This window comes from Panthera leo, chromosome C1, assembly GCF_018350215.1.
Source record: "Panthera leo isolate Ple1 chromosome C1, P.leo_Ple1_pat1.1, whole genome shotgun sequence".
Classification (NCBI taxonomy): Eukaryota; Metazoa; Chordata; class Mammalia; order Carnivora; family Felidae; genus Panthera; species Panthera leo.
The window spans coordinates 34,132,019-34,150,238 of NC_056686.1; the positions used below are offsets into that span (position 1 = coordinate 34,132,019).

The window sequence follows — 18,220 nt, forward strand, 5'->3', positions numbered from 1 at the left end:
TTCTCCATATGTTCAAACACATTAGGTAGTGTATCAGTTCCATTTTGTTGAATAAATCTCTCTTGGAGGCTTTGATGGGCTGTGTTTTGGACTGTTTGCTGTTTATCGCTGCTGCCGAGCTATGATCTTGGAGTCAGCCTCTACCATCATCTTCTTTTGGTGTATCTTGTTTCATGGATCCCATTTTTTTTCATGTTCTTCTTTATCTCATGGGACACATCTTCTAATAATTTCCCAAGAAAGGATGCATAAGAAATAAATTTTTGAGACCTTGTCTGTTTGAAAGTGTTTGTCTCACACTTTATTGATAGTATGGCTGGGCATAGAATTCTTGGTTAGAAACTATTTTCCCTCAGTGTTTTAATGATGTTGCCCCACTACAATTAGGTTTTCAGTGTTCCTATTGAGGCATCTTATGCCATTCTGATTTTTTATTTGTATAAAACCCATTGTTCTTTCTGGAAATTTGAGTGTTCTGAAGTTTCATGATGCTGTACCTTGGTGTGGAGGGTTATTTTCATACTGTGCTATGCACTCAGAGGTCCCTTACACTAAAACAAAACAAAACAACCCCTCTAATTATGGAGGCGTTTTATTGAATTATTTCCTTCAATATTTTCCCCTTCCATTTTTTTCCTCTTATTTTCTCTTCCTAGAACTCCTGTATTCAGATGTCATGTCTCATAGACTGGTCTTCTAATTAAAAAAAAAGCAAACCCAACTTTTCTCTCCTGTTTTCCATCTCTGTCGTTTGCTCTACATTCTGAGAGATTTCCTCAACTTATTTTTCAATCCTTCTTATTTCTGCTATCCTGTTTTTAATTTTCAAGAGTTTTCTTTTCAAGAATTTTCTTTTTATTCACTAACTATACCTTTTTGAATAATTGACATCATTTATTTGTTTTATAAATAAAATGTTTTCTCTCTTAGGATTTTAATGATTTTTTCCCCCTAAGTTTTCATCTCCGTGTGCATTTTCTGTTTTTCCACACTGTGTTTATTTTTCAATTGTTTTGGTCTCTGTGTTTACATTGGATACTTTCTCCTAATGTCTCATGATCTCAGCCCATACTTAAGAGTGTGGTGTCTTGTTTTTAGTATTGTTTGCTCTCCCACTTCCTGTGGTACCCAGTGCCCTCAGCAACTGAGCCTTTGGGGAGTTCTGTGGGGTATTTCAGGTTATATGCCAGCTTTCCCCACTACTAGTATAGGATTCAGCTTTTTGGGGTTTGCTGAGTTAGTTCTGTCTGTTTACCTGCTTTCCAGCTTCAAAACCTTTATTGCTGGTGTCTCTTCTTCTGTTTTCTTTGTCTTTGTGTATGTCTGCTTTTTTTTTTTTTAATTTTTAAATGTTGATTTGTCTTTGAGAGAGAGACAGAGAGAGAGCAAGCGGGGGAGGGCAGAGAAAGCGAAGACACAGAATCTGAAGCAGGCTCCAGGCTGCGAGTTGTCAGCACAGAGCCTGATGCGGGGCTCGAACCCATGAACCACGAGATCACGACCGGAACCGAAGTTGGACGCTTAATCGACTGAGCCACCCAGGTGCCCCTGTGTACTTCTGCTTTACAACAAACAATCTTTTATGTCATTTTGAGGGGTTTGGAAGGGAGTGGAGGGATGTGGGTACTGTAAATCAGAGTGCAGCAAACTGTAGTCTCTGTACCACATCCAGTCCTTAAGTTTGCAGGGCACCAGGACTAAAGCTTTCGCATGCCCCTGAAGTTCCAGACCTCATCCTCCATCTCACTCAGTTGCAGCACATGCCTAGTTGTGTTCTCATTCCAGCTTCTTCTGTTGCACACACAGATGTCCAGCTTCCCATCCCCCACCCTCCTAAAGGCAGTGAGTAGTAGAATTCCAGCTACTGCCAGACTTTCTGGTCTCCCTGTGGGTGCTGGTGCCCCAGGGGGTGTCCTGCCCTAGATCCTCAGCCAAGCACCTTTTGTTTCCTGGATGATATAGCAGTTTCTTCCTCAATTTCATGGTGACTCACTTTTTAAAAATAGTCTTTGATGTGTCAAAGCCTTTTTTTGAAAGTTTAAACAGATTGTATTGACGAGTTCCCTTTCAGTCACATGCATTTTTACCTCCTGAAAGAAACCCTAATATATTAATTAGGCCTGATTTTAGCTTCCTGAAACCACACACCCCTTACTTTCAATGCTTCAGTGCTTCTCCTAAGCTGTTCGCACTCTACCAGCATAGCCTATAAGGTGACCTATAAGGTCATCTAATGCAAGCTTAAACACCATCTCCTCCACGATCTTACCAGATTCTCCCAGCAAAAACTCTGCCTTTTGCATCTGAACTCCTACAGCAAGTTCTCTATATTCTCCTCCTGATAGTTTGTAAACACTTCCATGTCAGGGGCAGGATCTTTTCCTGCAGCCTTTTTTTTTTTTTTTTTTTTTTAAGTTTATTTATTTATTTTGAGAGAGAGAGAGAGAAACGCCCAAGCAGGCTCTGCCCTGTCAGTGTGGAGCCCGATGTGGGGATCAAACTCATGAAACCGTGAGATCATGACCTGAGCTGAAGTCAGAAGTTTAACTGTCTAAGCCAGCCAGGCGTCCCTTCCTGCTGTCTTTTGAGCTTAGGAAGGACTCAAATATGTTTGATAAATTAATGAAATAAATCTAAGGAGAAACTCCCTGAAATAAGTCTACTGTATCAACAGCCTCTACTTACTCACAGCCGCATCTGCATTCTGATCGTTGTACCGAAATTGTTCCCACCAAGGTTGCAGATGTCTTCCCAGGGGACAATTTTGCTGTATCTTTTCATCTACTCCTTTCTTCCACCTCTTTGCCACATTTCAGCATTCCTTCTTGTAACTGGTTGTCACCTCCTCTGGCTCACCCTGTCCTGCTACTCCTGTCTCTTTAATTATTTCACTGATTTCTCTTCCATAAACCACATTAATGATTGTGTTTTATATTCTGTCTTCTGACCTCTTTCTCTGTATCTTCAGGAATCTCATTTACTCAGGTCTCGTTTGGGATCAGGGAGAAATTGAGGGACTAAGACTAGGGGGTTAGAGCCCTCCCCCCAGGATCTAGGCAATGGAGAATCTACAAGAAAGAGCCGTGTGGCCATTAAAGTTTTAGTGCCGCTGATAGACCAATAAAGCCCTAAAGTTGAGGCTCTTCCGTAAAGCTAGATTGGAGAACACAGCTTAGACCTAAGGTCCGAGTGGGACCTTTTACTTCTGAGAGTCAGACCCTGTGGGGTAAGTTGTGCTTGGAGCAGGTCCAGCCTGCTGTCAGATCCACACATTACACCCCGTCATCAGGAAGGCCAAAAAAAAAAGAGAGAGAGAGAGAGAGTGCCCCAGGGTATTAAAGGGTGAGGACTGGAAGTTAGAGGAAGTGAGCCCACTCATACTATAGATGGCTCTGTGATAGCAACAGATATGGAAAGGAGAATCTCAATTATAGGATTATAAGGTAAGCTTCAAAGGAACTGAGGAAAAGCTGAACTCTAAAGGTCTAGTGGAAAGGTGATCCATGGCACAGTCAAATGCCACAGAGAGGGCACTGGAAGAACATTCTGGATTTAAGACCGCTCTTTAAGGCATCTTTTTGCCCTCAATGGCTGGTCTGTGGCTTTCACTCTGATCTCTGCCACCAGCGTGGGCCCCAGGGCCCAGCATCAGGTCTGGCCCATGGCCTCCCAGTCTTTGCTCTTCTTTGTCTGCTTGTGTCTCCCCAACTCTCTGTACTTCCCAGTTCAAGTCTCCCAAAGGCAGACTCCCATCTGCCTCATAGATGGATGATGATTGGTCTTTGGATTGGCTGCCCCTGGGTCAGGTACCCACGGTGGTCCAGCCGTCAGTGGCCAGAGGAGGGGCAGGGTTGTGCAGTTTAGATGAAGGCCATTCGCAATCAGGCAGCAGTCACCATCTGTTTGCCCCAAGCCCCAAATGTAGATATAATCCACCTCCTTCCTCATCTCTCACTCTTGTCCCACCAGTCACTCATCCCGTAAAGTTTTCCTTTTGTTCAATATTTAGCATCCGTCCTTTTTTCTCTTCCTGTTGCCCCTGCCTTGGTTCAGGCTGCCGTGTCCTCTCTGGAATGAGCGTTCTCCACATTACCGATCTCCCTGCCTTCAGTCTCTCTGCCCTAAGCTGTCTTTCATTCCCTTGCCAGAATAGTCAATTTCATTCCCACATAGCAAAGTTTATATTTAAAAAATAAATCAGATTATGTTACTCCCCGGGTTTAAGCTATTAAAACACAATGCAGACTTTTTCTATGTCCTCCTACACAGGGCCTCCCAAGGATCTAGTTCCCGTCTTCCTCTCTGACCTCATTGCCCACCTCCTTTTATTTTCCATGGTCTGCGTTCCAACAACTGCCTTCTCCCTGTTCCTTAAATGTACTAAGATTGCTGTACTTCCTTCTCCTTTGGCCTGGAGCTCTTTTATCCCTTCATCTTGTCTTGGCTGGCTCCTGTCTTCAGGTCTCGGCCCCTGTGTCACCTCCTTAGAGAAGCCTTCCCAAAACACTTCCTCTGGCAGTGCCTGTACTTCAGTCTCGGTCACTGTCACATCCCTGACTGTTCCTCATACCACTTACTCACTGTCAGAAGTTGGTTTGTTCGATCGTTTACTCCTGTTTTTTCCGGGCTCCCTGCCTAAAACATAAAAGTCTTCGAGAATAGGAACATTCTTGTTCTTGGCTTACCGTTGTATCCCTAGGTCTGATGTGCAGTAGTTATTTAATAAATATCTGTTAAATTAAGAAACAGTGAGTTATTTCCTTCGTTACTCTTATTTCTATCCTGGTGTATTATACTTAGCTTTTTATCCCCAACTTTATTAAGAGCTAATTGACAAATAACATTGTGTGAGGTCAGGGTGTATGATGTGATGGTTTGATATATATATATGTATTTGTGAAAGAAGGCAAGTTGGCACGTCCGTTGGCTCACCTAGTTACCTTTGTGTGGGTGTGCCTGTGGTGAGAACATTTAAGATCTACCCTCTTAGCAAATATCAGGTGTATAGTACGATATTGATAAGTATCAAATGCTTAGCTTTGTATGTGTTAAAAAATTTTTTTTAACATTTATTCATTTTTGAGAGACAGAGAGAGACAGAGTGCAAGTGGGGGAGAAGCAGAGAGAGAGGGAGACACAGAATCTGAAGCAGGCTCCAGGCTCTGAGCTATCAGCACAGAGCCCGATGTCGTGCTTGAACTCATGACTGCGAGATCATGACCTGTGAAGTTGGACGCCCAACCGACTGAGCCACCCAGGTGCCCCAGCTTTGTATGTTTTTATTTTACCTGCTTGCAAGCTGTTTGAGGGGACATTTTTTTTTTTTTAAATTACTCATTCGTGGATCTCTAGCGCTTACACGTGGTAGATAGCAGAAGATACATGTTGAATCTGTACTGTGCCAGGTACTACCTGAATATATAGCTTGTTCACATCATTTGAGCTTTGGAAGCCCCTCCAGTGCTAGAAAGACTGAGCTCCACTCTTCTTCATACTCCTTTTATCCACTTCAGAAACCAGACACAGGAAACATCTGACTACAATAAAAGATTTCCAGTAAATTCTAGGTTTCCTCATTGAACAAAGTCATACACAGCAATGCTCTGTTGTACCTGGGTCTGGAATTCTATTTGCTCACTTGTATAGTGCACCACATGGCTGCCTCTGGCCTGGGAGCCAGGAACAGCTGGAGCCTGGGCTGCTTGAAATAAAAATGACATATTTGTTAGCCTGAGAGGGAGCAGTCTGGATATTCTTGCTCTGCGTCTTACAAAAGAAACTTCTTGATTTGTTGAATGCCGAGTTTTCCCCTTTAGCTGCCACAGTGTAGTTTATGTCTGAAGTGATCTTCCATCCCTTAGAATAAACGCAAACAACAAATGACCAAACATTCTCAAGTCAGTGCTTTTCACGTTCAAAGCAAAATCCATGAAAACTCACACAAAACATGAATATGTCACTAACTTCCTCCTGCAATTTCTGCCCTGTTACTTGCACCTTCCACGGTACGGACACGTGGTCTTGGGAGCATTCCACCGACACTCTGACTTTTTCTTTCCAGGGAGTCTCTCCTCTGCTCACTGCTTACTCTTTGCATACCCTGATCATACTTTATTTTTATTTTAGGTTCCAGTGAACTTGCCTGTCTTTCTTGGCTGCAAGGCAGAGACTGTCTCTTACTCGGCTCCCTGTCTCTAGTATCTAGCACTGGGCCTGGCACATAATAGGCATTTGATACTATTTGTGGGGGAGGGGAGAGGGAAGAAAAAAAAAGTCCAGTCTATTTAGGAATTGTTGTAGCTGAGCTAGGAATTGATGTCACGGAGATAATATTTAAACGGCATGAAATACAAGGATGACCTCAGTACCTACAGGGAAGAGCTGAACAGCTTTTGGGCATGCACAGAAAAATGAAGGCAGTCAGGAACTTTCCATCATTTTGCTTTGGTACCAGTGAATTAGAGGTTAAAATCCTACAGCTGGAGTAGAGTTCTTTTTTTTTTAGTTTTTTTTTTTTTTTTATTCTGATGATATAAGGAATACATGTTCACTGTAGAAATTTTGCAAAAGCGCAGAGAAAAACTATCACCTGTAATTCTTTCACCCAGAGACAGCCACTGTTAACATTTTGTCTCGTTTCTTTTAAGGCTTAGTTAAGTTATCATCTTTTACTTAACTTCTAAGCCCTTTGTCTTTGTTTAGATCGAAAAGTTTAAAAGAGATTATTTCAAGTCTGCTTGTGAGTACAAAGAAGGTAAATTGCAATTGGAAAAGTACTTGTCAACTGCAATAAAAATTTCAGATGCTGTTTTTATTGTTGGTCGTGCAGCGCCTCAGGAAGCTGGGCCTAATCTTCTCCAGGTGACTGCAGCCTCTAACCTAGGAAGCTCCCTGCCACTTTTCTTATTCTGATTTGTGCACATGTTTTTATCTTCCTGGGAGGAGGCCACACTTGAACCCCCAAAGCTTCACTGTCCAGGGACAGTTAGGTCGACTTGAGTCGAATGAGAATCTGTATGCAGAATGGATTCCCTCCCCGCTGCCCTGTCCTCCCAGCTTGTGAAATACCACTTAGATAACATCACCTTTGGAAGCAAGCAAGGACATTTACCGGTTTATTCCTTTGTTTAAGAAGCATCTTGACCACTTTCTGTGTGTCAGTTACTGAGCTAGGCATCACAGCCTCAAGATGAATAAATATTCCTTGTCCTCAGGGAACTTGAAATGTTTAATAAGAGAAAAAGAAAAAAAAAAAGAAGAGAAAAAGAGAGGTAACCAGGGATTACAATAAATGACAATAACAGTACAGTCTTGGCCTAAAGGAGAGGATGAGCAGAACTGACCAGAGAAGGCGTCAAGAAGTGGGGATGACTGAATTGGATCTTAATGAAAAAGTTGGAGGTTTTTGCATGCAAACAGGCAGTGAGCACAGTGTGTCTGATGTGTGAAGAAAAGATGGTGTATGCCTCTGGGGAAATGGAGGTAGTTTGCCATATCTGGAACATAAGATATATTAAAAATGGCAAATGAGAGAAAATGAAGGAATGTCAGAGCTTGGACTTTATTTTCCAGGCCGTGCGAACCCTCTGAAGGATTTTTTTTTTTTTTTTTTTGATTTTGTTTTTTTGTCTTTTATTTTAATTTTATTTTTTTAATTTACATCCAAATTAGCATATAGTGCAACAATGATTTCAGGAGTAGATTCCTTAATGCCCTTTACTCATTTAGCCCATCCCCCCTCCCACACCCCCTCCAGTAACCCTCTGTTTGTTCTCCATATTCATGAGTCTCTTCTGTTTTAACCCCCTTCCTGTTTTTATATTATTTTGTTTCCCTTCCCTTATGTTCATCTGTTTTGTCTCTTAAAGACCTCATATGAGAGAAGCCATGTGATATTTGTCTTTCTCTGACTAATTTCACTTAGCATAATACCCTCCAGTTCCATCCACATAGTTGCAAATGGCAAGATTTCATTCTTTTTGACTGCTGAGTATTACTCCATTGTATATATATATATATACCACATCTTCTTTATCCATTCATCCATCGATGGACATTTGGGCTCTTTCCATACTTTTGCTATTGTTGATAGTGCTGCTATAAACATGGGGGTGCATGTATCCCTTTGAAACAGCACGCCTGTATCCTTTGGATAAATACCTAGTAGTGCAATTGCTGGGTCATAGGGTAGTTCTATTTTTAGTTTTTTGAGGAACCTCCATACTGTTTCCAGAGTGGCTGCACCTGTTTGCATTCCCACCAGCAGTGCAAAAGAGATCCTCTTTCTCCACATCCTCGCCAACATCTGTTGATTTCTGAGTTGTTAATGTTAGCCATTCTGACAGGTGTAAAGTGGTATCTCATGGTGGTTTTGATTTGTATTTCCCTGATGGTGAGTGATGTTGAGTATCTTTTCATGTGTCGGTTGGCCATCTGGATGTCTTCTTTGGAGAAGTGTCTATTCATGTCTTTTGCCCATTTCTTCACTGGATTATTTGCTTTTTGGGCGTTGAGTTTGAGAAGTTCTTTATAAATTTTGGATACTAACCCTTTATCTGATATGTCATTTGCAAATATCTTCTCCCATTCTGTCGGTTGCCTTTTAGTTTTGCTGATTGTTTCTTTGATATGCAGAAGCTTTTTAATCTTGATGAGGTCCCAGTAGTTCATTTTTGCTTTTGTTTCCCTTGCCTCTGGAGACGTGTTGAATAAGAAGTTGCTGCGGCCAAGATCAAAGAGGTTTTTGCCTGCTTTCTCCTCGAGGATTTTGATGGCTTCCTGTCTTATATTTAGGTCTTTCATCCATTTTGAGTTTATTTTAGTGTATGGGGTAAGAAAGTGGTCCAGGTTCGTTCTTCTGCATGTCGCTGTCCATTTTTCCCAGCACCACTTGCTGAAGAGACTGTCTTTATTCCATTGGATATTCTTTCCTGCTTTGTCAAAGATTAGTTGGCCATACGTTTGTGGATCCATTTCTGGGTTCTCTATTCTGTTCCATTGATCTGAGTGTCTGTTCTTATGCCAGTACCATATTGTCTTGATGATTACAGCTTTGTAGTATAGCTTGAAGTCCAGGATTATGATGCCTCCTGCTTTGGTTTTCTTTTTCAAGATTGCTTTGGCTATTTGGGGTCTTTTCTGGTTCCATACAAATTTTAGGATTGTTTGTTCTAGCTCTGTGAAGAATGCTGCTATAATTTTGATAGGGATTGCATTGAATATGTAGATTGCTTTGGGTAGTATCGACATTTAAACAATATTTATTCTTCCTATCCAGGAGCATGGAATCTTTTTCTATTTTTTTGTGTCTTCTTCAATTTCTTTCATAAGCTTTCTTTGGTTTTCAGTGTATAGATTTTTCACCTCTTTGGTTAGATTTATTCTTAGGTATTTTATGGTTTTTGGTCTCTGAAGGATTTTAATTAAGAGCAAAGCCACAGTGAGGCATACTGTTTAGAAAAGTCATCAGGGATATAGGGGCACCTGGGTGGCTCAGTCAGTTGGGCATCCGGTTCTTTGTCTTGGCTTGGGTCATGGTCTTGCAGTTTGTGGGTTCAAGACCCACTTTGGGCTCTGGGCTCATGGCTCAGAACCTGCTTGGGATTCTCTCTCCCTCTCTTCTCCTCCTGCAGTCTGTCTGTCTGTCTCTAAATAAATAAATAGAAAGAAAGAAAGAAAGAAAGAAAGAAAGAAAGAAAGAAAGATCATCAGCGCTATAAAGGATGATGGAAGTGGGCCACATCAGAGGCAGGGGTATGGTTAGGGGCTATGGAACAGTTCTAACAAAAGCAGATAGATAGATGTCCAGAAAGGGGAATTTACAGAGACAGAAAGTAAATCAGTGGTTGCCTGGGGCTGGAGGTGAGAGCAGGGCAGGACTGTAAATGGACATGAGGGATCTTTTTGGAATGATGGAAATGTCAAAATTGCGTGTGGTGATGGTTACATAGCTCTGCAAATTTTCTAAAAACCACTGAATTGTACATTTAGAATGAGTGAATTTTATAGTATGTAAATTATACCTCAGTAAAGCTTCTTTAAAAAAGAGAGACAAAAAATAAGGGGCTCTCTTCTAGAAGAGCAGTAGCACTGAGAGAAGACAGATGTGTGAAATGTTGATAAAGAGGAAGAGGTTGTAGAATGAGACATTGATTTGATCTCATACGAGATAGGACGGTCACCTGTCTGATCAGCCAGGTGTCCTAATTGTGCTTCTGCATCTTTGTGAGAAAACTTCAACCCTACCTTCTACTTGGTAGGTTTCACGGCATATGGATCTGCCCTTAATTGGAAGCACAGAATGTCTGCCTCTGGACCCTTATCAGATACCATATCTGTCGGCTCTCTGCCACCTTGTTCTTTGTAAACATTTGGTTTTAAGACATGATATTTATGAAGCATCTGTGATCCATTTACTTCTCTAGGCACTGTTATTCAGCAAATGGGTAAATTTTTGTTTTATTAGAGAGAGAGAGAGTGCATGCAAGCAGGGGAGAGGGGCAGAGGGAGAGAGAGAGAGAGAGAGAGAGAGAGAGAGTGAGTCCCAAGCAGGCTCCATGCTCAGCGTGGAGCCCGATGTGGGGCTCAATCCCACAACTGTGGGATCATGACCCGACCTGAAATTAAGAGTAAGACGCTCAACCGACTGAGCCACGGTCGGGCCCTTCAGCAGATGGTTACTTCCCGGTGTTCTGCTGGTAATGTGCCAGGGAAGAAAGCAGGTATAGTGTCTGCCCTCGTGGAGCTGATAGTCCAGCAGCGGGGACAGATGTTATGTACAGTTATGATAATGATTTATCATGTGTTGGGTTTCCTTGTGCAGTTAAGAGAAAATGACCTCAGCCTGAGGTCAGAGGATATGGCTGGGGTGGGGGTGTGGCTATAGACCCTGGTCCTATATACATCTAGCTGGCTTTCCTTGGTGGTGAGTGAGCCTTTTGAATATGATCCCTTTTGAGTCTGGGGTTTCTGGGGTTATCTTGGGCCTTATCTCAGTGTTCCTTGTAATAGCTTTTATTGAATTATGCATTGGCTTTATTCCATCATTTTGTATGAGCTCGCGTTGTAAGAAATAGCCATACAAGAGTCACGCTTATGTATTATAGAAATGTTGTAGAAGTTACAGTCTTCAACGTCATATAGGATCCCCTTTTATTATTAGGACCCACAGGAGAAATTTCTTCCTGCTGACTGTTTCATATTTGCTTTTATATTTTGGTCTTCAGTCGCCCCGAAGCACCCTGCTGCATCACGCTTCAGGTCTCCACACAGGTATTCTCTCTACCTGGAATGCCTCATTCCAGGGGTTTGTGGGGTTTAACCCTCACTTATCCCTCAGCTGTTAGTCCAGGTGTCACTTCTTCAGGGAAGCCTTCCCTAACCAGCCCCCAGTCCCCTTCCAAACTCGGTCTGATTCTTTTTTTTTTTTTTCTTCATTTCTTTTAATGTTCATTTATTTTTTGAGAGAGAGATACAGTGCGAGCAGGGGAGGGGCAGAGAGAGAGGGAGACACAGAATCCGAAGCAGTCTCCAGGCTCTGAGCTGTCGGAGCCCGATGCGGGGCTCGAACTCACAAACTGTGAGATCATGGCCTGAGCTGAAGTCAGACGCTTAACTGACTGAGCCACCCAGGTGTCCCTCGGTCTGATTCTTAATAGAGATATTCAAAGCACTCTGTTTCACTCAGACAATTTTTAGTTGGGTGATTTGTTGTTTGGTAACTTTTTTTTTTTTTTTTTTGTCTCTTAGACTGATGTTAGGGAGACCTGTGAGGGTAGAGACCATGCCCTTTTGTTTGTGGCTGTATCTCAAAGTCATAGCATATTGTCATGCCCAATAAATATTTGCTGACTGGTCAAATGAATGAATGTGCTGTGGGTACTAAATCTTGTGACTGTTCATTTTCTCCTTTCCTTTGGCAGTTTGGGAGCTCAAGCCTTCTTGATTCCACCTGTGGCGTATGCACAGGTCCTCATGGCATGCGTTTTGTGCACTAACATTCCCCGGACTATGTAATATTTTTCCTTTCTTGACTTCTTCATTTTTTAAAAAATTCCAGTGTGTCCTGTAAATTCCTGTAGGCCATTTTAAGCCCTTCTGGGGAAGAAATAATAAACAAATTGGGTATATGAGTAGGAAAAGAAAGGGAGAAGTCAAAGGGAAATGTTAGTGCCTTTAACCAGCTGCAGAAGAGTTTTCTTTTGCATTGTTTTAATTTTATTTTCATTATAAGAAGGGGGGAAAAAAAGTAAATTTGTCCCCTAGTTTTGCAGGAAATGCCTCTGAAGAATTTGAGGCCTGTCTCTGCCCTGAGACGTTCCTCCCAGTGGTGGGAGGCTAGGGGCTGGGCTCGGTAGGGCCTCCTGGCCCAGTGGATGGGTGGGCATGGGCCTGTGGAGGCTGTCTATGCAGCTGAGTTCCAATCCAGTTGATTTTCCCTCATGGGGGAGGGTTTGGGCAGAGTCAGTGGGAGCTTGGATTTTTTTTTTTTTTTTTTTTTTTTTGTCTTTTTAACTCTAGCAAGGAGAAAGAAATGAACTTGTCCTCTTGTGTTGCAGATTCAGTGGTTCTTTCCTTTGACTCCGCTGGACAAACACTAGGCGCAGGTACCAATCTTCCCCCCTCTGTCCTTTCTGCACTCAGCACTTGGCCACATTTGAAGTGGAGCCTGGTGAGGTGGGGGAGGGGGTCTCTGGGAAGGGCAGTGGGATATCTCAGGATTGTGGGAAAGTCTTATGAAGCTTTTCTGGAGACTTGTGGTCTCAGAAGTGGGATGTAGCATCTAGAAGACTCTGCCAGTTGCTTAAAGAATTTGCAGTAGATGCTCCTTCCTCATTCAGATCCATCCAGGTCCATAGAACAGGAATCTGTTTCCTGAGCACAGATTGCGGCCTAGAGGGTGGGGCAGAGGGCATTAAGAGGCCCAGAGCTCTGGGTATGTTGGAGTAGATAATTATCAGGCCTCTCCAGCAAAACCTTAGGCTGAGGAGAATGTCCCGGCTTCCTGCGGACATACACTGTTGCACGTTTGCACGCACATCCCATGTACCCCAATACACACCCCCTCCAGGGTGTGCACTTTACTGTGTACTTGTGCCAACCCACATGCATGTCATCATGCTGCCTCTCTTCCCTGTGTCGAAATGTGGGACCCACATATGGACTTACAAGTCACCTTTGACACCAAATCACTCCGGCTCAGTGGAGCTTGGCGGTGAGCAGTAAGAGACGTCGTTTTGATTCTTCACCTTGGCTGACATCACGTTCGTATGGGAGCCCCAGGACGACTTTCCTTTGTGAGAAGAGCATCTCCGGGCATCAAGCCTGCATTTCTAGTTGGAGATAGTGGGCCTTGGTGGTGGGTGCTGCCTGTGAACAACAGGGAGACTTTGCTGGCCTGCCGAGGGCAGTTAATTGAATCCGTGTAGCTGTCCTTGAATGCAGCAGATTGGTGTTTCACAGAGCAGCCCTGAGGCTTTGACAGTTGTGGCCATGTGGGCAAGGGGAGAGGTGAGTTCAGAGACTATAATCACTGCTACCACTGCTTACTAAGGGCCTACTATGTGCCAACACTGTGGTAGGTGCTTTATACACATCGTGCAAGGTGGATAGTGTATCTTTGATTACAGATAAAAGAAACTAATGCTCCCAAAGGTAAAGTAACCTGTCCAGGACCACTCTTATCTGTCCACCTCTAGAGCTCATACTCTCTCCCTTGCTATCTTGCTCTTTCATACTTTGTATGCTTGAGGTATACTCCACTCAAATGCTGAGACAAGAGAGATCACTTTAAGATAGAGTGGACAGACAGAAGGTTCTTAAATAGACACAAAAGTTGTGTCTGCTGCTATAGGAAAAGATCGATCGCTTTTGCTGTATTAAAGTTAAGAACTTCTCATTCACCAGGAAGACACCATTAAGAGAATGAAAAGGCAATCCAGAGTGAAAAAAAGATATTTATAACATGAACAGCCAACAAAGGGTGTGTTTCCAGAATAGAGAGCTACAGAAATCAACAGGAATAAAGAAACAACCCAGTATCAAAACAAGCAAAAGGCCTGAGTAAGCACTCCATGAAAGAGGAAATCCAAATGGCCGATAAACTTATGAAAACGTGTTCGGTTGCATCGCTGCCTAGGGAGAGGCAAATTAGGATTACCTTGAGATACCACTGCACATCCACCAAAGTAGCAAAACTTGAAAAGCTCCATATTCCAGTATTGGTGTGGATGTGGGACAGTGGAAACTCTGGGTCTCCACTGGTCAGAGGGTAAATTGGTTGCAATCCCTTTAGAAAAGACTATGTAGTATCTAGCACAATTTGAATATACACATACCTCATGAGCTGGCACTTCCTCTCGTAGCTATATTCCCTACAGAAATGGATGCGTCTGTATGTACCAGGATATATGTACAAGATACATGGACAGGAATCTCTCTCATTGGCTGCAGCTAAAGGCCTGGACAGGTGCATTTAGCAGCTATTTGAGGACTCTGAAATATAAAGAGTAGTAGGCAGATTGGGGGAAGAGACCAGAATTAAAAGCACTACCACGCTGGCAGTGAATTTTTCATTTTTTCCTCTGGTATCCCATGTCCTCAATGCAAGGCCCCAAACCCAGCAGTGCCTGTTAGAGGACAGCCAGAGAGAATTCCAGAAGACCTCTAGTTATGGCTCTGGGGCGGGGACGGGGCTCTGAGACTCAGACAGAGGGGGAAATTCCAAAGGTTGGTTTTATTTTCCTCCCTTTTCCCTCGTGCCTTAGACGGCAGGCAGCCCCACTATAGTGGTGGTGGTACCGCCTGTGACAGCAGTGGGGTCGCCAAGCACCTAAAACTGAAAAAGGGAAATGTTCCTCTCTGATCAGAGGAGCTGTAATCCCAGGATGGTGGGGGCAGGGGGTGAAATCGGTTGCTCTTTTTCCTCTGCCTTCCTGCTGCTGGGGCCCAGATCTGGGTACCGTTCAGGAAATGTGAGGGAGAAGGCAGTAACTAAGATCTCAGCTGTCTAGCCAGAGGTCCGAGAGGGGGAGGCCCGATGAACTGGAAATCACCAGGAGAAAACAGGGAAGAGCTCAGGAAAGCAGCCCTTTAAAGTTGTTTATGAACAGCTAACCGCTGAGCTGTGCACACACGCATCTGATTCTAGCTAACGCCAAAGACTCTGAGAAGTGGTCCAAGGGATAGACCACTGACTGAGTCCTAGACTGGACATTGGGTGGTGTCCACAGAGGACCCACTTGAGGAGGCTTTGAAAATGGAACTGGCGTTGAAACTATAACCTATGGAAGGCTGGTCAAAACTTGCCACCTAAATCCAACCTGGTTGAGAGTCTGGGAAAACAAAAATGTCAACACTCTCCACTGGATTTAAACAAGACCTAAATGTTCATAACCTCATATTCAAAATATCCAGGATACAATCCAGAATTAATCATCATGTGAAGGACCAGGAACATCTCAACACAGATGTTGGAATAACCAGACACTTCCTTTAAAGAAGCTGTTATGAAAATGCTCTCCAAAATAAGGGCAAATGGTATTGATGCAAAAAAGATAGAAACTGTTAGCCACTACCCCCGAAAAAGGAAATAAAAAGGAACCAAATGGAGATATAAGAAAAAAAATGCAATAGTTGACATTTTAAAAACTGAGTGGACTCAATAACAAAATGGAGATGAAGAACAAAGAATCAATGACCTTGAAAGGAAAGCAATAGAAATTACCCAATATGAACAACAGGAAAGAGTTACAAAGTTGAGCAGAGCCTCAGTGACTTGTGGGACAACACCAGAAGCTTTGCTGTCTGTCGTTGGAGTCCCAGAAGAAGAAAGTGCAGTGCAGAAGAGATACTGCTAAAACTCCCCAGGTTTGGTGCCCACCTGGGGTTTATCCTAGAGATGGAAGGCTGGGTCAGCATTCAAAAGTCACTCAATGGAGTCCACCATGTTCACTGTCTAAAGAAGGGGAACCGCATGGTCATGTCAATTGGTGAAGAAAAAGCATCTGACAAAGATTCAGCATCTACTCGTGACAAAAACTCTCAGCATGCTTAAAAGGGAACTTCTTCAACTGGATGTGGGGCATCTACAAACAGCCCACAGCAAACATCATGCTTCATGGTAAAAAACTGTTCTCCCCCAGAGATCAGGAACCACTCCTAAAAGTCCCAGCCAGTGTGGTGAGGCAAGAAAAAGAGACAACAAGAATATAAATTGGAAAGGAAGGAATAAAACTGGCTCTCTTCACAGGTGACATGATTGTTTACATAGAAAATCTCAAGGAATCTACAAAAAAAAAATCCTAGAACTAATAACTGAGTTTAGCAAGATAAGAAAGAAGATCAAAATGTAAAAATTAAAAATATATTTATATATGTTAGCAATGAATAATTGAAAATAAAAAATTAGGGGTACCTGGGTGGCTCAGAGGGTTGAACTTCTGACTGGATTTTGGCTCAGGTCATGAGCTGTGGGATAAAGCCCTTTGTGCTGTGCATGGAGCCTGCTTAAGATTCTCTCCCCTCCCCCCCCCCCCACCTTTGCTCTCTCTCTCTCTCTCAAATGAAAATAAAAATACATAAATAAAATAAAAAAAATAAATTAGCAGTAGCCCTCCTGTCCCCAAACCAAAATAGTTACATATAAATCTAATGGAATGTGTGTGGGATCTGTGTGCTCAAAGCTGTTCCTCTCCCATGTTTTTGTCCCCATCTGCCCAAGTGTTCAAGCCACAGACCCGGAAACCTCTTTGATTGTTGCCCCTCCTCTCCCTTTCTCACTTTTTCTGTCTTCACAATGTGTTCTTGTCTAGCCTTTTTCCAGCAGCTCTGTCCAAGGTACCATCTTCTCTCCCTTGGATAAGGAAACATCTACTGGTCTCTCTGCTCATTTGTCGTTTCCCAGTAGTCCATTCTCCACATTGTAGCCAGAGTGATCTTTTAAAATGTACATCAGATCATATCTTGTTCCCACTGAAAACTCTCCATTGACTTCATGGTACACTTAAAATAAGACCCAAACTCCATGACCTATAGGATCTGACTTGCTAGCTCCTACTGTGGTTTCTCTTGAGTTTTCTCAATGCTTAGTCCATTTTGTCCCTCTCTGCCCTCAAGCCACATTGTCATTCCTGTGAGTCCATGAATATGCCAGACCCCTTCCTGCACCAGGGCCTTTGTACTCCATGCCTCCTGCCTCTAGAATGCTTTACTCCTGCTTTACATGACTGTCCAAGGTCTGTGTTCAAATGTCATTCTGCAGAAAGGCCTTCTTGGATCACTGCGTCTAAAGTAGTCTACTCTCTTGACACCCAGTCCTTCTCTAAGAGAGTTTGTCTTTATTTCTTCTTAGCACTCATCCTTCCTTCAAATTATCTGCTATTTACTTGCATACTGTCAGTCTCCCCCAGTAGAATTTGGCCAGGGACCTTGCCTATCTTATTTATCACTGTGTCCCTGGTACTTAGAACAGTACCTGGCATATAATAGGTGCTCAGCAAATATTTGTTGAATGAAAAGTAGGAAAATGGAAACCGTAATGTCCATCATGTAACACATACTTAGGGATTACATAGAAATGGCACATCCGTATGGTGAAATGGACTCCAACAGCCATTAAAAATGATGCAGTCTTATGTTTATTGACACAGAAGACATTAGGGATATTGCTGAGTGAACAAAACAGGAACAAAGAACATGTATATTGAGGCCACACGTAAATAAAATTATATATGCACGTTCACACATGTATTTATGGAAAGAGATTTCTGTGAAGGTAGTCACCAAAACGTTTGAAGATATTAACTTTAGAAAATCAGAATTTCAAATGGTGCTTACTTCATGCTTTCAAAATCCAAATGTAGGGGCACCTGGTGGCTCAGTCGGTTGGGCATCCTGCTTCAGCTCAGGTCATGATCTCACAGTTTGTGGGTTAGAGCCCCGCATCGGGCTCTGTGCTGACAGCTCAGAGTCTGGAGTCTGCTTCAGATTCTAAGTCTCCTTCTCTTTCTCTGCCCCTTCCCCACTTGTGCGTGCTCTCTTTCTCTCTCTCTCTGCCTCTGTCTCTCTCTCTCTCTCTCTCTCTCAAAAATAAAGAAACTAAAAAAATAAAATGAAAACCCAAATGTAAAAAAACTTATATGGTAAGCATGTGTTAACCCTAAACTGGGGAAAAAATAAAATTATTTTTGTTTGGAGAGAGGGACTCTGTCTTATTTTATAC

The 18,220-nt window shown here is 42.8% G+C and overlaps 1 protein-coding gene across 2 annotated transcripts in view; it reads left to right on the plus strand.

Annotated features, from left to right (window-relative positions):
• Positions 1-18,220, plus strand: part of ST3GAL3 (ST3 beta-galactoside alpha-2,3-sialyltransferase 3) — a 199,640-nt gene that overhangs the window by 70,434 nt on the left and 110,986 nt on the right. For both annotated transcript variants that reach the window (XM_042951105.1, XM_042951104.1), the window contains exon 3: positions 12,558-12,605. In XM_042951105.1, the coding sequence (XP_042807039.1) occupies positions 12,558-12,605 (48 nt within the window). The remainder of the gene's footprint in view (positions 1-12,557; positions 12,606-18,220) is intronic.